This window comes from Pongo pygmaeus, chromosome 16 (genome assembly GCF_028885625.2).
Source record: "Pongo pygmaeus isolate AG05252 chromosome 16, NHGRI_mPonPyg2-v2.0_pri, whole genome shotgun sequence".
NCBI classification, from domain to species: Eukaryota; Metazoa; Chordata; class Mammalia; order Primates; family Hominidae; genus Pongo; species Pongo pygmaeus.
In genome coordinates this window covers 55,932,185-55,954,315 of record NC_072389.2, presented here as the reverse complement: position 1 = coordinate 55,954,315, position 22,131 = coordinate 55,932,185, and the positions used below count along the sequence as shown (strand labels likewise).

The window sequence follows — 22,131 nt, the reverse complement described above, 5'->3', positions numbered from 1 at the left end:
TAAATTTTACATTAGAGACTTTTTAAAAATTGTTCGCTTTTGCTGAATAAATTGCAAATAGAGAAGCTCCATTGACAGTCAGTCCCTCTCTGCTTAATGCAGTTATGGGTCCTTTCGTTTATGGCAAATGACTTACCTGACAAGAGTTAATTTTGCCTCCATTGTATCAAGTTTGAATATTTTCCAAGAAATCTGATTTATTTGGCAGACTCTGAGAGAGAGAACAGATTAAATCAGTGCCATTTTAAAACTCTAACTATATTTTCATTTATAATAATAAAATATTTGCCAAAATATAGCTGTTTTGTAAAATTATCTGCACCCTCATCCAAGCTTTATGATATTTAATAGCCTTAATCACATTTTATGAAGAATGTTAAAGAAAATTATTTTTTTTACTACATCGAAATCAGATAATTAATTTCTTTTTTTTTTTTTTTGGAAATGGAGTCTCCCTCTGTCACCCAGGCTGGAGTGCAGTGGCAAGATCTTGGCTCACTGCAACCTCTGCCTCCTGGCTCAAGCAATTTTCCTGCCTCAGCCTCCCAAGTAGACGGGATTACAGGTGCGTGCCACCACACCTGGCTAATTTTTGTATTTTTAGTAGAGACAGGGTTTCACCTTGTTGGTCAGGCTGGTCTTGAGCTCCTGACCTCATGATCTGCCCGCCTCGGACTCCCCAAGTGCTGGGATTGCAGGCATGAGCCACCGCGCCTGGCAAAATAAGATAATTTCTCAAAATAATTTGGTTTCATATAACTGGAGTACTAATTAATATTTTAACTTCAAAAACTAGATGTATCTCCTCAGTAGCATAGTAACTGGTACATCCAGAAATCTGAAGTCTGAGTTTCTTGATATAGATTCTACTTTATCTAACCATTAGTTATTAAGGAGGTAAAATCTTGTTCTAATTTGCTATTAAAATCTTATTGGTTAAATAGAAATAAGAAAAAGTGTAATTACTCAAGTTTCTTCATCCTCAATGTCAACTTTATATTGTAATTAAATGTATAGCAACCAAGCTGACAATAGTGACTAAAAATTAAAGTACAGAAATATTTTATTTGGGGACTCAAAATGAACAAAAGATAGATAAGATGAAAATTTAACTTAAAAAGCTGTCATCTCTTCCTCTCTTGCCCTCTCACCACCAATAACTTTAAGGGGAAGAGAAGCTGGTTTTTTCCCTAAACATGTCTTTAAAATAATGATACATTGTATTTATTAATTCTTGATGCAAAAAAAAAAAAAGTTCTTAGTTAGAAAATCCCTTTGAACATTTTTGTGGCTTATCAACAGAAATCACTATCTCAAATTGTAATGTAGATTACTTTTGTCTCGGTTTAGTTTAGCAAAAATAAATGTGAGGCTTGTGGGGAAAGACCTTGATATTCTAATACATTACATTTTCTTCTAGCTTGTAGATTTTTTTTTTTTTTTTTTTTTTTTTTTGAGACAGAGTTTCACTCTTTTTGCCCAGGCTGGAGTACAATGGCATGATGTCAGCTCACTGCAATCTCCGCCTCCCGGGTTCAAGCGATTCTCCTGACTCAGCCTCCTGAGTAGCTGGGATTATAGGCATGTGCCACCACACCCGGCTAATATTGTATTTTTAGTAGAGACAGGGTTTATCCATGTTGATCAGACTGGTCTCGAACTCCCAACCTCAGGTGATCCGCCCACCTCAGCCTCCCAAAGTGCTGGGATTACAGGCATGAGCCACCGTGCCTGGCACTTGTAGATTTTTTTTTTAGATTAGCAATTCCTTAGTAGAATCTGCAATTTATTTCTCTTTTAAAGAAAGAATTTTAACCCATCTGCTATTGGCATTCGTATATTTTACTTGTCCATAGAGATTTTAGTGAAATGATACATTTATAATAAATACAAATGAGCTTTCCAGTTTTCTTTGCTCTTTCAATTTATGCTTTAGTATGAGCAAAAATTACTATTTTGACATTTTTAAAAATTGTGGGTACATGTAGGTGTATATATTTATGGGGTGCATGAGATGTTTTGATACAGGTATGCAATGTGAAATAAGCGGATCATGGAGAATGGGGTATCTATTCCCTCAAGCATTTATCCTTTGAGTTATAGACATATTTTACATTTGAATAAAAAATATTTGAACTAAGGCCGGGTGCAGTGGCTCACACCTGTAATCCCAGCACTTTGGGAGGCCAAGGCAGGTGGATCACGAGGTCAGGAGTTTGAGACCAGCCTGACCAACATGGTGAAACCCCGTCTCTACTAAAAATACAAAAATTAGCTGGGCTTGGTGGGGCTCGCCTGTAACCCCGGCTACCCAGGAGGCTGAGGCAGGAGAATCGCTTGAACCTGGAAGGCGGAGGTTGCAGTGAGCTGAGATCATGCCACTGCACTCCAGCCTGGGCGACAGAGCGAGACTCCGTCTAAAAAAAAATATATATATATATACATATATATATATATATGAACAAATTATTTAGGCTTAATCTCTAAAATTTCAGCCTGATCTTAACCAATGAAATTTCAAAAACAAAAACTGTACTTCAGTCTACAATTGAATGGAATTCAGTGTAGACCAGTACAATGGAATGTACTGGTCTGAAAGGCTTTATAGTTTCCCATTGTCAAGGAAAAATATTGAATTTATTTAAGATGTTGCCCGATAACCAGTTCTGCAGTTAAAAAAAATTCATTAGCAGTGCCCTATTTACCTCAAAGGAATTAAAGGAGTTAGTGAAGGTAATGCAAATAAAACCAAAATATCGAATATAAGCTAGGCATGGTGGCATGCACCTGTAATCCCAGCTATTTGGGAGGCTGAGATGGGAGGGTCCCTTGAGCCCAGGAGTTTGAGGCTGTAGTGAGCTGTGATTGTGCCTGTGAATAGTGACTGCACTCCAGCCTAGGTGACATAGCAAGATGCCATCTCAAAGAAATATAGATATATAACATAAAATAAATAACTTTATACATTTCCTGAAGGAAAAGTACTCTGTAAATTCAAGAGATCTGAATCAAATTACTCAACCTTTTGGAATTTGATCCTCTACTGTAATACTCATATGCGAGATTACTGAATTTTCAGAGTGAAAAAAAATGGACAGGGTAATATATAGGCCATATTATAGTGAAGATCATAAGCATAAATGTCCTCGTTTAATCTTTCCATACTGAGGACAGCCTCTGTATATAAAAGTGTTCATTGGGAGAAAAATTATTTTTAAAACTAAATTTTTATAGTAGTCCTCCATTATTGGCAATTAAGGAGCAACCCACAAAATGTCATTATGTGGTTCTTTGATTAGGCATAAAAAGTATTGCAAACAGCTTTTCTATTCCTTTGGAATATGAATCTTTTTAATGTCTAAAGTTAACCTGCAGCATTTTCTAGTAGGACAAGTCAATGTAAATTAGGTAATTTTTGCCTGTTTTATACCTTCTGTTGCATTTTGTTCAAATGAAAACATTTTTAAAAACATATGATTGAATTTTTACTTCTCAGATAATTGGTTTGAGTGTGGAATTTCTTTTTTAACACTTTGATATGTAAGTTAGTGTAAATTAATACTTTTATAACACTACTAGGCTTTATATTTTTATGGAATGTTTTAAGATTTGAAATTTTTGAAGTGTTAATTTAGCAGTACTTTATCATTATGTGCCAATACTGACAAGAAAAACAATTTTTTATGTATTTAATTTACTATGGTATTCAATAAATTCTATTTTAAAATAAAATTTGAATTTGTTTTATTTTGAATGATGAAACAATAATTGAAAATGAACTAACAGTGTACTAGATAGATGATGTTCATATAACACAAAAATGGTAATAATTGCTTAAGAAATTATGTAGCTATTTAGGTTTTACAAATTATCCTTAAAACCTAGATTCTGGCTGGGCACAGTGGCTCACACCTGTAATCCCAGCACTTTGGGAGGCCGAGGTGGGCAGATCACGAGGTCAAGAGATGGAGACCATCCTGGCCAACATGGTGAAATCCTGTCCTTACTAAAAATACAAAAATTAGCTGGACGTGGTGGCATGCGCCAGTAGTCCTGGCTACTCGGGAGGCTGAGGCAGGAGAATCACTTGAGCCTGGGAGGCGGAGGTTGCAGTGACCAAGATCGTGTCACTGCACTTCAGCCTGGCGACAGAGCGAGACTCCGTCTCAAAAAAAAAAAAGTACTAAGGTCTATATGGGCTCTTTTTTACCAAAAAACAAACTCCCACCCCTTGTGATGAACAATCCTGGCATTTGCATTTTTGCTGATATTGTTCCCAGAAATTACCAAGATCCTTGCTGCCATTGTACTTTCTTTTTAATTCAGATGAGATTGGCCTTGATATGTATTGTAGTTTGTCTTGATGCTATGTTGAGAAAATCCTGTTCTTCCCTCCATACAGGAACCTTGTGTCATACTACAGGCCCATATATCTGGAAAGATACATAACTTTCCAGAAACTGGAAAGAGTGGCTTTTTTTTTTTAGGGAGAAAGGAAGTAAGATGGCTAGGGCACAGGAGTGAGGACTTTTCCATGTATACTTTTTTTTTTCTCTTATTTAATTTTTTGAAAAATAGAGATGAGGTCTCACTATGTTGCCCAGGCTGGTCTCAAATTCCTGAGCTCAAGTGATCTGCCTCAACCTCCCAAAGTGCTGGGATTGCAAGCATGAGCCATCAAGCCCAGCCTGTACTCTTACTTTCTGCATTTTCTATCATATGCTTCTGTTATGAATTTAAAATACAAATATCATAAAAATCTACTGAGTTAATTTTTGGGGGATGTTATAAAATTTATTCATTTAAGCATTCAAACAATTATTTTTCTCTTAATAAATATTCATACTAACAGCTGGTTAAATAGTAAATTATTCATATCGTTTTCTTTTGTTTTTTTGAGACAGAGTCTTGCTCTGTTGCCCAGGCTGGAGTACAGTGGCACAATCTTGGCTCACTGCAACCACCCCCTCCCGGGTTCAAGTGATTCTCCTGCCTCAGCCTCCCAAGTAGCTGGGAATACAGGTGCATGCCACCACACCACACCTGGCTAATTTTTTGTATTTTAGTAGAGACGGGGTTTCACCGTGTTGCCCAGGCTGGTCTTCAACTCTTGAGCTCTGGCAATCCACCTGCCTCGGCCTCCCAAAATGCTAGGATTACAGGCGTGAGCCACCATGCCTGGCTAATTTTTGTATTTTTAGTGGAGACGGGATTTCACCATCTTGGTCACGCTGGTCTCAAACTCCTGACCTCGTGATCTGCCTGCCTCGGCCTCCCAAAGTGCGTGAGCCACCTCTCCCGGCCAGATCAATAGTTTTGAACTTTTTTTTGTTGTGATGCTTACCCTACTGACCCACAACAAATTAAAAATAAAGCAAAAATTAAAATATCACTGAAAAGCATTAGTGCTAGAAAATGAAAACAATGACCATTCTAGGTAACACTGATGATAAAATGTTCTCTCTAAAAAAATTTTGGAAATTCCAATTACCTGCGTATGAGCCCTTAGGATAGAAGCATTGCACTTGTAGCAATAGCCAGACTTCTTAGCGGACTTCTGGAGAGAGGTCGCTGTAAACTATAGTAAGGCACTAATTGTTTCTTCCTTAGGAGGCTATGGGCAAATATTAACAGTTCCTAGTCAGCTAAAACTGAATGTCTATACTTTGGCATATCATTCTGTTAAAAGCAATTTAACAATTTAGATCAGAGAGTCACTTCTCTAGATTAAGTGGGAAAAGGTACCAATTGGCTTCTAATTAGTAAGTCACCTATAAATAGGCTCTGCTACCTATTTAATTATATAGAAAACCAAAAAAATTTTTTATAAATGTGAAAAATGTTTTATCCACAAATGTATTAATATGTATGTGCAACACTTTTCAACTGAAGCCTCACCAACTATTGACCAAATTCAGTCCCTTTCAATGCAGAGAAATAAAATATACAAAGGCAGTTGCCAAGTCCTCTCCATTCTGTCTTCCAGATGTCTCTCAAAAGAGTTCCAGGAATCACCATCCCCACTGCCACTAAATTAACTTAATCTGTCTGTACTGCAACAGTTTCTTAATGGGTCTTCCAGCCATTAATTGTGCCATTGATTCCCTTTCCACATCATAGCCAGTGATCTTTCCAAAGTGGAAATCTGATCATTCAACTACAGTGCTTTAGAAAAACCGTTAACAGCACCTAATTTATCTAAGAATAGTCCAAAATCGTTAGCCTGAATTTTTTTTTTTTTTTGAGATGGAGTTTATACAATGGGAAATTAAGTTGGAAATGAACAGGGGCTACACTAGTCAGACCTTAAAAATCACATTAACGCCTGGGCACGGTGGCTCACACCTGTAATGCCAGCACTTTGGGAGGCCAAGGCGGGCGGATCACCTGAGGTCGGGTGTTTGAGACCAGCCTGACCAACATGGAGAAACCCCCTCTCTACTAAAAATACAAAATTAGCCGAGCATGGTGGCCCATGCCTGTAATCCCAGCTACTCAGAAGGCTGAGGCAGGAGAATCGCTTGAACCCGGGAGGCGAAGGTTGCGGTGAGCCGAGATCGAGCCATTGCACTCCAGCCTGACGACACAGCAAGACTCCATCTCAAAAAGAAAAAAGAATAATGAGACAAGGATTGACTTGGTGGCTCATGCCTGTAATCTCAGCACTTTGGGAGGCTGTGGCAGAGCTCAAGATCAGCCTGGGCAACATGTGGGACCTCGTCTCTAAAAATAAAATTAAAACACAAAAAGAGAGAGGGCCAGCGAGGTGGCTCACGCCTGTTATCCCAACACTTTGGGAGGCTGAGGCAGGCGGATCAACTGAGGTCAGGAGTTCAAGACCAGCCTGGCCAACATGGTGAAAACCTGTTTCTACTAAAAATACAAAAAATTACCCAGGCATTGTGGCAGGCACCTGTAATCCCAGCTACTCAGGAGGCTGAGGCAGGAGAATCGCTTGAAACCGGGAGGCAGAGGTTGCAGTGAGCTGAAATCTTGCAGTGAGCGACAGAGCAAGACTCCATCTCAGAAAAAAAAAAAAAAAAAAGAGAGAAAGGAAAAATAAAAACAGTGAGACATGTATATGTACACTCATACACATAAAAACCCATACAGTAACTTTGAATTGATGCCATTTATCTTGCATTTTAGGATATTCCTTAGCTAATCTTACAATGTTAAAATTTTATTATAATAAACTGACATTAAGTTAACAATGTTAATATATCATAGAAATAGAAATGTGATTATATCCAGTACCAGAAAATCAGATCTTTTTTTTTTTTTTTTTTTTTTTTTTTGAGACAGTCTCGCTCTGTCGCCCAGGCTGGGGCTGGAGTGCAGTGACGCGATCTCAGCTCACTGCAACCTCCGCCTCCCGGTTTCAAGCGATTCTCCTGCCTCAGCCTCCCTAGTAGCTGGGATTACAGGTGCCTACCACCACACCTGGCTAATTTTTGTATTTTTAGTAGAGATGGGGTTTTACCATGTTGGCCAGGCTAGTCTCGAACTCCTGACTTCAGGTGATCTACCCGCCTCAGCCTCCCAAAGTGCTGAGATTACAGGCGTGAGCCACCGCACCTGGCCCCAACAATAATATTCTTAATCAACATAGGGCTTTGCTAAATTCAAAGGGGAATTTCTCTCTATGGTTACTGGTAATTTGTCCTGGCTTTTGCCCAAATCTAGTCACTTGGGGCAGAGTTTTAGAGCTTTAGGAAGGAACTTTTTTCCCTTTTAGAAATAAACACAGGCCAAAGAAAAGGTTATTAAAAGTGGGAAAATATGCCGGACACAGTGGCTTACGCCTGTAATCCCAGCACTTTGGGAGGCCGAGGCAGGCAGATCACGAGGTCAAGAGATCGAGACCATCCTGGCCAAATGGTGAAACCCCGTCTCTACTAAAAATACAAAAAAAAAGTTAGCCAGGCGTTGTGGCACGCGCCTGTAATCCCAGCTACTCGGGTGGCTGAGGCAGGAGAATCACTTGAACCTGGAAGGTGGAGGTTGTACCACTGTACTCCAGCCTGGAGACAGAGCAAGACTCTGTCTCAAAAAAAAAAAAAAAAGTGGGAAAATATTTAAAAATTTTTTAGTTGCATATTGTGTAACTGATTAGCATATCACATATAATGCAATTGAAAGAAGCCTGATTTTCATCCTCTCAATTATTCAAGAAATACTTATTGAATACTTATGATATGCCAGCCACCGTACTAAGGTACTGGGGTTAGAGATTAGTATTTGAAACATTCCAGGTATTTTTAGTTGGCATTTTATAAGCTTTCCACTAGCAAATGAGGGTAATTCTTTTGAAAGAGTCCCTAAGAAAGAAAATCCATTAATCCTCTATCCAAAGTACAGCAAAATTTGTTGGAACTGGTTTAATCACCTTCTGCTTATATAAACAAAAGCTTCTGTAGTCATTTGCCAAGCATGTATGAGTGTCTGAGTTTAAGTGACAGAGAAAGTTACATAAAATGGACATTTCATATATTGACTCTATCTTTGTTTTCATGCTTTAAACAATTTTAATTGTTTTAATGTTGTCAACTTTCTAAGTCATTTCTTTTTAAAATTTTTTCTTAGAGTCAGGGCCTTGCTTTGTTGCCCAGGCTGGAGTGCCCAGGCTGGAGTGGCATGATCATGGTTCAATGCAGCCTCAAACTCCTGGGCTCCAGTAATCTTCCTGTCTCAGTCTCCCATGTGCTGGGATTACAGGCGTGGTCCCTGTGCTTGGCCCTAAATCATTTCTTTTTATTTATTTTTATTTGTATATATATATATATATTTTGAGACAGCATCTCACTCTGTCACCCACGCTGAAATGGGATGGTGCAATGACAGCTCACTACAGCCTCGACCTCCCCTGATGATTCTCCCACCTCAGCCCCCTGAGTAGCTGGGACTAGAGGCACGTGCCACCATGCCCAACTAATGTTTGTATTTTTTGTAGAGACACAGTTTTGCCATGTTGTGCAAGCTGGTCTCCAGTTCCTGGGCTCAAGCAATCTGCCCATCTCAGACTCCCAAAGACTCCCACTTACAGGTGTGAGCCACTGCACCAGCCCTAAATAGTTCCTTTTTAGTTTTGCAATAAAGTGTGTGTCTCATTTTCAGTTGCCTAGGGACTCACACTGATGGCAGATCCATTCAGAGAGAAGCCAGAGGCATGATTAATGTGGAAACAATCACATAAGCCAACAATTTGTATCTAGTGCATTAAACAAAGATCTTTGACTGGGCTGGGCACCATGGCTCACGCCTGTAATCCCAGCACTTTGGGAGGCCGAGGCAGGCGGATCACGAGGTCAGGAGATCGAGACCATCCTGACTAACACGGTGAAACCCCGTCTCTACTAAAAAATACAAAAAATTAGCTGGGCGTGGTGGCGGGTGCCTATAGTCCCAGCTACTCGGGAGGCTGAGGCAGGAGAATGGTGGGAACCCGGGAGGCGGAGCTTGCAGTGAGCCGAGATCACACAACTGCACTCCAGCCTGGGAGACAAGCCAGACTCCGTCTCAAAAAAAAAAAAGATCTTTGACTAGTTGATTAAACAGGTTGAGGTAAAGATTTTGTGAAAGACTGAATCACATATAATCTGTTTTCTATTGTTAGTGACAGATTTCTCAGTTGTGACTTACTGTCACAAGAGGTAATATAGCATAAGGCTCAAGGCACAAACTCTGGAATTAGACTGTAATGGTTGAAATCCTGGCTCTGCCCTGTGCCTCAATTTTCTCCTTTGTGCAGTGGAGGAATAATAATAGCATCTGGCTTACAGAGTTGAAAGGAGCCAATGAGTTAATACATGTTAAGTGAATAGAACAGCACCCAGCAAGTAAAAAACCACACAATAAATGCTAGCTTTTCAATATAAGGAGGGAAGGACTCTCATGTCTTCAATAGTCCTACTTCAGATCCTTCAGGATTCTGCTTTTAGTTTGTGTTTTGTTTTGTTTTCTAGAGACAAGGGTCTCCCTACGTTGTCCAGGCTGGTCTTGAACTCTTGGACCTAAGTGATCATCCTGCCTTGGCCTCCCAAAGTGCTGGGATCACCAGTGAGAGCCACTATGCCTGGCCTCCTTTTGCTTATCTAAATGTAAACTCTGGCTGGGTGTGGTGGCTCACGCCTGTAATCCCAGCACTTTGGGAGGCCAAGGTGGGTGGACCACCTGAGGTCAGGAGTTTGAGAACAGCCTGGCCAACATGGTGAAACCCCGTCTCTACTAAAAATAAAAATTAGCTGGGCATAGTGGTGCATGCCTATAGTTTCAGCTACTTGAGAGGCTGAGGCAGGAGAATCGCTAGAACCCAGGAGGAAGAGGTTGCAATGAGCCGACATGGTGCCACTGCACTCCAGCCTGGGTGACAAAGCAAGACTCCATCTCAAAAATAAAATAAAATAAATTTAAACCTCTATTTTTGTGAATGTCAACATTTTAAATAATTGTGGGAAGTTATAAAACCTGAATACCGTAAGAGATAGTAATTTTTTTTTTTTGAGGCAGAGTTTCACTCTTGTTGCCCAGGCTGGAGTGCAATGGGCACAGTCTCAGCTCACTACAAACTCCACCTCCCAGGTTCAAGTGAATCTCCTGTCTCAGCCTCCAGAGTAGCTGGGATTGCAGGCATGAGCCATGACACCCGGCTAATTTTGCATTTTAGTAGAGATGGGGTTTCGCCATGTTGGTCAGGCTGGTCTCAAACACCTGACCTCAGGTGATCCACCCACCTCGGCCTCCCAAAGTGCTGGGATTAGAGTGTGAACGCACCTGGCCTTTTTTATTTTTTGATGGAGTCTCACCATATTGCCAAGGCTCACCTCAAACTCCTGAGCTCAAATGATCCCATTTGGGAGCTCAGCCTCCCAAAATGCTGGAATAGGCGTGAGCCACCAGGTCCAGCAAAATACTATAATGATTAAATGTACCCACTGTCACTCATTTAAGAAAGTTAACAAACTCTCCTTCAAAAACAGGAAATTTTGGGCTGAGTGCAGTGGCTCATGCATGTAATCTCAGCACTTTGGGAGACCGAGGCGGATGGATCACCTGAAGTCAGGAGTTCAAGACCGGCCTGGCCAACATGGTGAAACCTCATCTCTACTAAAAATACAAAAATTAGCTGGGTGTGGTGGCGCATGCTTGTAGTCCCAGCTACTCAGGAGGCTGAGGCAAGAGAATCACTTGAACCCAGGAGGCAGAGGTTGCAGTGAGCTGAGATCATGCTACTGCACTCCAGACTGGATGACAGAGCGAGACACCATCTCAAAAAAAAAAAAAAAAGATAACCAATTGTAAGCTAAAGTTTGCCATCTGTATACTTTGATGAAATGTCTGTTCAAATTTTTTACCTTTCTTCAATGTTTTTAACTTCAGATTTTTTTAGTTGGGCTATTTTCTTAGTGAGTTGTTTTATTGTTTTGTTTTGTTTTTTTGTTTTTGTTTTTTTGAGAAAGATTTTCGCTCTTGTTGCCCAGGCTGGAGTGCAATGGCATGATCTCGGCTCACTGCAACCTCTGCCTCCCTGGTTCAAGTGATTCTCCTGCCTCAGCCTCCCGAGTAGCTGGGATTACAGGGATGCGCCACCATGCCCAGCTAATTTTGTATTTTTAGTAGAGATGGGATTCCACCATGTTCGTTAGGCTGGTTTTTACTCCTGACCTCACGTGATCCACCCATCTCGGCCTTCTTATCAATTTTAAAGAGTTCTTTTTATATTTTGGATACCATCCCTTCCTTGATCAGATATGCATATCGCAAATATTTTCTTCCAGCCTATGGCTTATCTTTTTATTCTCTTAATAGCATCTTTCACAAAGTAGAAGGGTTTTTGTTTTTGTTTTTATTTTTTGGGTTTCTTTTGAGACAGTGTCTCACTCTATCACCCAGGCTGGAGTGCAGTGGTGCAATCTCGGCTCACTGCCACCCCTGCCTCCAGGGTTCAAGTGATTCTCATGCCTCAGCCTCCCGAGTAGCTGGGACTACAGGCATGTGCCACCATGGTTGGGTAATTTTGTTTTTTAATTTAAATTTGATTTGATTGTTTCTTTGTTTTTGAGACAGAGTCTCACTCCATCACTCACGCTGGAGTACAGCAGCACAATCTCAGCTCACTGTAACCTCTGCCTCCCAGGTTCAAGGGACTGTTATGCCTCAGCCTCCCCAAAAGCTGGAATTACAGGCACACATCACCACCCCTGACTACTTTTTGTATTTTTAGTAGACTTGGGGTTTCGCCTTCTTGGCCAGGCTGGTCTCGAGCTCCTGATGTCAAGTGATCCACCAGTCTTGGCCTCCCAAAGTGCTGGGATTACTGGCATGAGCCACCATGCCCAGCCTAGAAGTTGTTACTTATTTATTTATTTTTTTGGAGATAGAGTTTTGCTCTTGTTGCCCAAGCTGAACTGCAGTGGCATGATCTCAGCTCACTGCAACCTTGGGCTCTGGGGTTCAAGGGATTCTCCTGCCTCAGCCTCTGGAGTAGGTGGGATTACCGGCGTCCACCACATCGCCTGGCTAATTTTTTTTTTTTTTTTTTTGAGACAGAGTCTCACTTTGTCGCCCAGGCTGGAGCGCAATGGCGCAATCTCGGCTTATTGCAACCTCCACCTCCCAGGTTCAGGCGATTCTCCTACCTCAGCCTCCCGTGTAGCTAGGATTATGGGCACGCGCCTCCAAGCCCAGCTAATTTTTGTATTTTTAGTAGAGACAGGGTTTCACCATGTTGGCCAGGCTGGTCTCAAACTCCTGACCTCGTGATCCACCTGCCTTGGCCTCCCAAAGTGTTTGGATTACAGGCGTTAGCCACCGCGCCTGGCCTTTTCTTTTTTTTTTTTTTTTTTGAGACAGAATCTCGCTCTGTTGCCCAGGCTGGAGTGCGGTGGCATGATCTCGGCTCACTGCAACCTCCGCCTCCCGGGTTCAAGCAATTCTATTACCTCAGCCTCCTGAGTAGCTGGGACTACAGGCGCATGCCATCACACCCAGCTAATTTTTGTATTATTATTAGAGATGGGGTTTCACCATATTGGCCAGGCTGGTCTTGAACTCCTGACCTCGTGATCCACCCACCTCGGCCTCCAAAAGGATTACAGGCTACTGGGATTACAGGCGTGAGCCACCACGCATGGCCTAATTTTTTGTATTTTTAGTAGAGACGGAGTTTCATTATGCTGGTCTGAAACTCCTGACCTCAAGTGATCTGCCCACCTTGGCCTCCCGGAGTGCTGGGATTACAGGTGTGAGCCACTGTGCCTGGCCTAGAAGTTTTGTTGTTGTTGTTGTTGTTGTTGAGACGGAGTCTTGCTCCGTCGCCCAGGCTGGAGTGCAGTGGCGTGATCTCAGCTCACTATAAGCTCTGCCTCCTGGGTTCATGCCATTCTCCTGCCTCAGCCTCCCAAGTAGCTGGGACTACAGGCGCCTGCCACCACGCCCGGCTAATTTTTTGTATTTTTAGTAGAGACGGGGTTTCACTGTGTTAGCCAGGATGGTCTCGATCTCCTGACTTCGTGATCCGCCCGCCTTGGCCTCCCAAAGTGCTGCGATTACAGGCGTGAGCCACCGAGCCCAGCCAGAAGTTTTTAATTTTAACAAAATCCAACATCAATTTTTTTCTTACATGGATTGTGCTTTTAGTGTTATATCTAAAAGTCATTTCCAAACTCAAGATCACCCAGATTTTCTTCTATGAGTTTTATTGTTTTTTATTTTCCATTAGGTCTAAAATCTCTTTTGAGTTAATCATTGTGAAGGGTATAAGGTCTGTGTTAGATTTTTTTTTTCTATGTGGATGTCCTGCTGTTCCAGCACCATTTGTTGAAAAGACTGTCCTTTCTCTGTTGAACTGCCTTTTCTCTTTTGTCAAAGATCAGTTGACTGTGTTTGTGTGGGTCTACTTCTGAGGTCTCTATTTTGTTCCATTGATTTAGTTTGTTTATCCTTTTGCCAAAACACAGTCTTTATTACTATAGTTTTGTAGTAAGTCTTGAAGCTGGGTAGTATCATGTCAGTCCTCAACTTTGTTCTTCTCCAATATTGTGTTAGCTATTCTGTGTCTTTTGCTTTTTTACATAAACTTTAGAATTAGTTTGTCTATATCCAGAAAACAACTTGCCAATATTTTGATTAAGAGTGCATTGAATATATAGGTCAAGTAGGGAAAAACTGGTATCTTGACAATATTGAGTCTTCTTATTCATGTAGATGGACTATCTATTTGTTTAGAGCTTGACTTTTTTTGTCAGAGTTTTGCAGCTTCCTTCATATAAATCTTATACATATTTTGCAAGATTTATACCTGTTACTTTTTTTGGTGCTAATGTAAATGGTAATGTGCTTAAATTACAAATTTTAATTGTTCATTTCCCCATATAGTCTTTTTTAAGAGATGGCCTCTCACTGTTTTGCCCACAACTCCTCGACTCAAGTGACCCTCCTGCCTCAGCCTCCTGGGTAGCTGGGACTACAAGTGCATACTGCTATGCCTAGCTTCTACATGATTTTTTTTTTTTGAGTTTTTTGGAGACAGGGTCTCACTGTGTCACCCAGGCTGAAGTGTAGTGGTGTGATCTTGGCTCACTGCTACCTCCACCTCCTGGTCTCAAGAGATCCTACCACTTCAGCCTCCCAAGTAGCTGGTACTACAGGCGTGTGCCACCCTGCCCAGCTAATTTTTGTATTTTTAGTAGAGATGTGTTTTCACCATGTTGCCCAGGCTAGTCTTGAAATCTTGGACTCAAGTGATTTGCCCATCTCAGCCTCCCAAAGTGCTGGGATTACAGGCGTGAGCCGCTGCACCTGTCCTCTTATATGATTTGCTTTAAAATATTGACCTTATAAAATTCGCTTTAAAATATTGACCTTGCTATGATACTTCTCTACCACAAAATTATACACATACCAATAGATTGAAGCACTGAGATGAAAGAGGTGCAATCAGAGTTAGTGTTTAAGGCAGTCGTCCTCAAACTGAGGTATATATGCCATGATGATGTACAAAGAGTTTCCAAGGAATATGGGTAGTATTAGGGGAAGTGATATTTACATAATTGATTTTATAAGGGAAATTTAACTTTATGTTTCTCTTACTTCCACTTTCTTTTCTTTTCTTTTTTTTTTTTTTTTTTGAGACAGAGTTTCACCTTTGTTGCCCAGGCTGAAGTGCAGTGGCACAATCTCGGCTCACTGCAACCTCTGCCTCCCGGGTTCAAGCAATTCTCCTGCCTCAGCCTCCCAAGTAGCTGGGATTATAGGCATGTGCCATCACGCCCAGCTAATATTTTGTATTTAGTAGAGACAGGGTTTCACCATGTTAGCCAGGCTGGTCTCGAACTCCTGACCTCAGGTGATCCGCCCGTCTCAGTCTCCCAAAGTGCTGGGATTACAGGCATGAGCCACTGCGCCCGGGTACCCTCTACTCTTTAGGAATGGTATTTTATCTTAATCTGACATGACACCCTGCATGCCAGAATCAAAGGACAGAGTAACATTTTAAGATTCTGGCCTATCAAGAGAGTTTGTTTGTTTGTTCAACAAATATTTATTAAACGACTGAATGCTTGATGACACCTACTTAGTAGGCATTTAAGATGGATAATGTTATGATCCTCACGCAGTTGAATGTTTAATAGGGGATTAACAAGTAAGTTGGTTGACTACAACAGGGTAAATGCTATAATAGAGAATATATAGGCTGGGCATGGTGCCTCACGCCTGTAATCCTAGCACTTTGGGAAGTCGCGGGGTGGGGGGGGGGGGGCGGATCATTTGAGGTCAGGAGTTCGAGACCAGCCTGGCCAACATGGTGAAACCCTGTCTCTACTCAAAACTAGCTGGGGGTGGTGGCACATGCCTGTAATCCCAGGCACTCAAGAGGCTGAGGCAGAAGAATCATTTGAACCCGGGAGGCAGAGGTTGCAGTGAGCTGAGATCACGCCACTGCATTCCAGCCTGGGCAACAGAGTGAGATTCCATCTCAAAAAAAAAAAAAAAAATCAAGAGACTTTTTATTATTATTTTTTATTTCTTTATTTTGAGACAGGGTCTTGCTCTGTCACCCAGGCTGGAGTACAGTGGCATGATCTTGCTCACCACAGCCTCAACCTTTTGGGCTCAAGCAATCCTCCTGCCTCAGCCTTCGAGTAGCTGGGACTACAGGCACGCACAGCCACACTGGGCTAATTTTTCTAGTTTTTTTGTAGAGACAGTGTTTCACCATGTTGCCCAGACTGTATCATTTTATTCTCATACTATTTTGCTTAGCATTTTAAACAGTATAGTAGTAAGTGTTGAAATGTTGTAACTAGGCAAGGACAAGCAGGAGAATTAGTATGTGATCTAGTGAGAGTGAAAAATAGACATGCCATTGACCAAAATGGAAACAAAACCCTTCTGGAAAAAAAGTGTAAGAACATTTAACAAACATTTTCTGAAGCACTGAATTTATCAATCTTGTCATCACCGAACACTGACTATAACTGCTCCTGACATATTCTTAGACACTGAATATAAATATATATATTTCAAGATTTATTTATTTATTTATTTATTTTTGAGACGGAGTCTTGCTCTTTCACCCAGGCCGGACTGCAGTGGCGCTATCTCAGCTCACTGCAAGCTCCGCCTCCCAGGTTCACGCCATTCTCCTGCCTCAGCCTCTCCAGTAGCTGGGACTACAGGCACCCGCCACTGTGCCCGGCTAATTTTTTGTATTTTTGGTAGAGACGGGGTTTCACAGTATTAGCCAGGATGGTCTCAATCTCCTGACCTTGTGATCTGCCCACTTCGGCCTCCCAAAGTGCTGGGATTACTGGCGTGATTTTTTTTAAGAGATGTGGTCTTGCTATGTAGTCCAGTCTTGAGTGCAGTGGCTATACACAGGCACTGTCCAACTACTGATCAGCAGGAATTCTGACCTGCTCAATTTGTCCTGGGTTGATTCACCCCTCCTTAGGCAAGCTGGTGGTCCCTTGCTCCCAGGAAGTCACCATGTTGATGCTGAACTTAGCACAGCCACCCAATCTGCATAGTGCACTACAGCCCAGAACTGGGCTCACATGAGCCTTCTGCCTCAGCCTCTGGAGTAGCTGGGAATACAGACGTGGGCCACTGTGCCTGGCTCAATACATATTTTTTGAATGAATAAATTCATTCTCCAGAAATGATTGCTGATTGAAAGTCAGCATCTATGAATTTCAAGGCTGGTTGATCACTTGAAAATTAAGGAATTTATTTTGATTAGTTCAATAAAGGATAAATCCTGTTCCCCATTTCTTTCTTTCTTTTTTTTTTTTTTTTTTGAGACGAAGTCCTGCTCTTGTCCCCCAGGCTGGAGTGCGATGGCGTGATCCCGGCTCACTGCAACCTCCACCTCCTGGGTTCAAGCGATTCTTCTGCCTCGGCCCCCACCCCCCCCGAGTAGCTGTGATTACAGGAGCCTGCCACCATGCCCAGCTAATTTTTGTATTTTTAGTAGAGATGGGGTTTCACCGTGTTGGCCAGGCTGGTCTAGAACTCCTGACCTCAGGTGATCCACCTGCCTCAGCCTCCCAAAGTGCTGGGATTACAGGCATGAGCCACCGCACCCACCCAATCCTGTTCCCCATTTCTAACTCTAAATTTTGCAGTTTACCAAAGAGTTCTGGCAAGTGTCAAGGAGCTCATCTTGTTTCATTTCTACACCACCCAACTAAGGAGCGAAGCATTCGTGAGTACAAAAAGACCAGAGTTACAAAGTTCTAACGAAACAAAGCACTCTAATCTCATTTTATTTTGATTTTCCAGTTTGTCTGCCTCCACCTTCTAGATTATAAAGTCCTTACAGGCAGGAAATGTGTAGGCCCAACTGAAATCCAGAAGATAAACATTTATTGAATGCATGCATAAATTAGTCAAGATGCCTTCCCCAAGGCTGACAATTTAGTGTGACACATATATTAAAACATTTTTAAGTCTTGGTTCTGCTGGACCTGCCAGATGGGGAAGAAATACACAATACCTGAAGATTGTTCACAAGCTGGGGGAACCAGTGGGGTGGATTAGTTTTTTTCTGAGAGAAGATCCTACTTCAGTGAATTGTGGGTCATAATGTTTGAGAGGCAGTAATTACGTTGAATGAAAGAAGTTAGACCGAAAAGAAAAAGGTGCGTGCTGTATGATTCCCGTATATAAAACTTTAGTATGTGCAAACTTATCTGTACTGAAAGTAGATCTGTAGTTGATAAGGCATGTGATGGAGAGGGACGAGATGAAGGGATTATGAAGAGAGGGGAGGAAACTTAAGAGGTGAATGTGTTCATTTGATTATGGTGATTTCATGGGTGCACAGGTAGGTCAAAACTTATCAAATTGGACATTTAAATACGTGCAGTTTGTCATGTCAATTATTTTAAAATAAAATCGTTTTTTAAAAAGAGACAAGATAGAGTCAGATCCCTGAGGGTCAGACTGAGGAACTCTCGAAGTCTTCAGGAGCAGAAAGATGTTAAAGCAGGTTTAAGAAAACTAAACTGATTGTGGTCTTCCCAGTAGATAAGGAGTAACATTTAGTAAACCATTGCTAATAGCCAAACCTTGGCATGTGTGACGGCAAAATAAACGGAAAGGTGGATAGGTACGTATTACATCAAGGGAACAACCCAGTTTTTGGTCCAGAACGTGTGGTGTATGCGTGTATGTGGGTGAGTATCTCTGGAGGGAAAAAGACAGTCCCATAGTTGAACCAAGAAGAATATTTACCGGCAGCAACAGGAGAGGCTAGAGAAAGAACATGATTGGGGTAAGAAGATGATTTTGCATTTTGGACGAGGAGAGAGTAACATTTAAAGCCTCTACTCGCTCTGAAGCACAGAGAGTGTGTTGCGACACTCGAGTTTGCTGGAGCGGGTCGGCACAGGCCAGGCCTAGTTAGCGGAATGAGCCCACACAGCAACTCCAGACTGGATCCGGAAGCCTGGAACCTTAACCCTCAACCTCCGATTCCCCAAGTTCCACTCTCGTAGCTGAGGCTGAAGTTTGTCTAAGTCCCGCCTAGGTACCCAACGGAGATACGGCGTGAACACCCCACCACTTTCTGGGAACCCGGAGGCGGTCGGCGTGGGGGCACGAACCTGCCCAGCGCGTGCGCGCGGCGCGCAGGGAGGTGGCCTGGAAGCGAGGGAGCGCGCGCCCTTCACGTGACCCGACCCGCGGGCGGCGACGCACGCGCCGCGCGGCGCCGCTCACGTGGTCCGTCCCTAGTCCCGTCGCCGGCGGAGGCGGGCGCGGGAGCGTCCCTGTGGCCAGTCACCGGGAGGAGTTGGTCGCACAATTATGAAAGACTCGGCTTCTGCTGCTAGCGCCGGAGCTGAGTTAGTTCTGAGAAGGTTTCCCTGGGCGTTCCTTGTCCGGCGGCCTCTGCTGCCGCCTCCGGAGACGCTTCCCGATAGATGGCTACAGGCCGCGGAGGAGGAGGAGGTGGAGTTGCTGCCCTTCCGGAGTCCGCCCCGTGAGGAGAATGGTACTGGACCCACGCAGGCCCGGGCGGGGAATGGTCCTAGGGTTGCGGGCGGTAAAGGAGAGACTTGGCAGGCAAGTGTGTGGGGAGCCGCGTTCCATGCGGCGAAGGACCCCCGAATTGCCTTGAGGCTTCCGGATTTGTCCTCGCGGGACGGGTGTGCAGTTCATTCTGGGGTGAGGGGCGGGAGCAGGTAGCAAGTTCGACGCGACACCCCTTCGCGGAAATCCCCTGAGCCGACACTCGGCTCCCGGCGAGGGCCTCTCGAGGCGGCAGAGGCGCGAGCAGGGGACTACCTGGCTGGGCTCAACTGAGCGGCCTCAGCGCGCTAGACGCAGGGTTCAGCCTACAAGCTCCGCATCTCCTGGGAGCACGGTCCTCCTGGCGCCAGTTGCTGGCAGATAAGGGAACCAAATGCTCTGCTCAAGTTCTACATGGAAAAAAGGGAGGGAGGGCTAGAAGGGTGCAAAAAGGGGGTAGAGGACACGGGTTTGGAGCAGTGCCTTGTTTGCTGTGCAGCGGAAACTCTACAGGTACATTTCCTTTTTGGAACCAAAAGGGAGGGATTTGACAATATTGATGGTAGATCTTTTTTCTTTAGCAAGAATTAAGGATTTTGGTGGGTGGGGGGAGGCTTCTGTGGGGACCAAGACGATGTACTGTCAGTCAGGATTTAAGTCGAACTACCTCATCCATTGCCCCAGAGAACAGTTGATCGTGTTTTAAACCAAAAGGTGCGGAATGGAGAGAGGGAGGCGGTGCATTGCAGCTTCCGATAGAGCTTTTTATTTTTGGATATCAGGAACAATTTTGAAGATTTCTTAAAAAGAAAGTCATTTACATCAGGGACATGAAGAGCAGAGTGGGTATTTTTGGTCAGTACTTGAATTTGATAGGCTTTATGCAAACAACTCTCCCTCTGCTGGTGTCTGGCAAGTTTGCTTTTTCACTGGACGCTAATTCAAGTGCCATACAAAACTAAAATAAGAGTTTTACTTATACCACAAATGTAGTAATACTTTGAATAAATAATGTGTCTTTCACTATTTTCCACCTTATTCTTTTTTGTTTGTTTGTTTGTTTTGAGACAGTGTTTCACTCTGTCGCCCAGGCTGGAGTGAAGTGGCGCGATCTCCGCTCCCTGCAACCTCCGCCTCCCGGGTTCAAGCGATTCTCCTGCCTCAGGCTCCCGAGTAGCTGGGACTGTAGCCACCATGCCCGGCTAATTTTTGCATTTTTAGTAGAGACGGGGTTTCACCATGTTTGGCAGGCTGGTCTCTTAATTCCTGACCTCAGGTGATCCGCCCGCCTCAGCCTATCAAGTGATGGGATTACAGACGTGAGCCACCACGCCAGGCCAACATGAGAGATTTCAAACTTGCAAAGATATATTGTAGAATGAACTACCATATACCCATTGGCCAGTTTCAACAGCTTCAACCATGTGAATTTTATTTCTTCTATCATTCCTCAATGGGATAATTTTAAAGCAAATCCCAGACAAATGTCATTTATGGATACTTTATTGTGTTTATGTCTAAAAAGACAAGGACTTTTTAACATAACCACAATATTATTATCATGCCTAAAAATTAATAATTGCTTAATATCATTAAATATTCAGCATATTTCACTGATTGTCTCATGTTTTAGTCAGTTGATTTGTTAGAATCAGGTTACAAAGAATTTTGCACATAGCATTTGGTCGGTAACTCTTTCAGTCTCTAGTACCTTCTCTCTTGGGGTGTGGGGGTGTCGTTTACCATTTATTTGTTGGAAAAAACCCATCATTTGCCTTGTAGAATTTCCATCAGTTAGGATTTTGTTGACTGCATCCCTGTAGTGTCATGTAACATGTTTCTTTCTCCTCTGTATTTTTTTTGTCTTTTTTCTTTTTGCTTGAGACGGAGTCTCGCTCTGTTGCCCAGGCTGAGTGCAGTGTAGTGATCTCGGCTGACTGCAGCCTCTGCCTCCTGGGTTCAAGTGATTCTCCTGCCTCAGCCTCCCAAGTAGCTGGGACTACAGGTGCGAGCCACCACACCTGGCTAATTTTTGTATTTTTAGTGGAGATGGGGTTTCGCCATATTGGCCAGGGTGGTCTTGAACTCCTGATGTCCAGTGATCTGCCTGTCTCACCTCCCAAAGTGTTGGGATTACTGGCATGCCCCACTTTGCCCAGCCTCTACTCTTTATTTCCTGTGAACTAGTTAGTAGTTAATCTAAAGACTTGATCAGTAGTCAGGCGTGGTGGCACTTGCCTGTAATCCCAGCTACTCAGGAGGCTAAGGGAGGAGAATCGCTTGAACCTGGGAGGTGGAGGTTGCAGTGAGCGGAGATCCTGCCACTGCACTCTAGCCTGGGCGACAGAGTGAGACTCTGTCTCAAAAAAAAAAAAAGGACTTGATCAGGTGGGGCGCAGTAATCCCCGCACTTTGGGAGGCTGCGACAGGCTGATCCCGGATCACTTGAGGTCAGGAGTTCAAAACTAGCCTGGCCAACATGGTGAAACCCTGTTTCTACTAAAAATACAAAAATTAGCTGGGCGTCGTGATGGGCACCTGTAATCCCAGCTACTCGTGAGGCTGAGGCAGAAGAATCACTTGAACTTGGAGGCGGAGGTTGCAGTGAGCCAAGAT

General features: G+C 43.1%; 1 protein-coding gene across 4 annotated transcripts in view; it reads left to right on the top strand.

Moving 5' to 3' along the window:
• Positions 1–19,160: 19,160 nt before the first annotated feature.
• Positions 19,161–22,131, top strand: part of TRPM7 (transient receptor potential cation channel subfamily M member 7) — a 129,162-nt gene continuing 126,191 nt past the window's right edge. For all 4 annotated transcript variants that reach the window (XM_063652234.1, XM_054450615.2, XM_063652233.1 and 1 more), the window contains exon 1: positions 19,161–19,498. In XM_063652234.1, the coding sequence (XP_063508304.1) occupies positions 19,496–19,498 (3 nt within the window). In that variant the 5' untranslated portion in view covers positions 19,161–19,495. The remainder of the gene's footprint in view (positions 19,499–22,131) is intronic.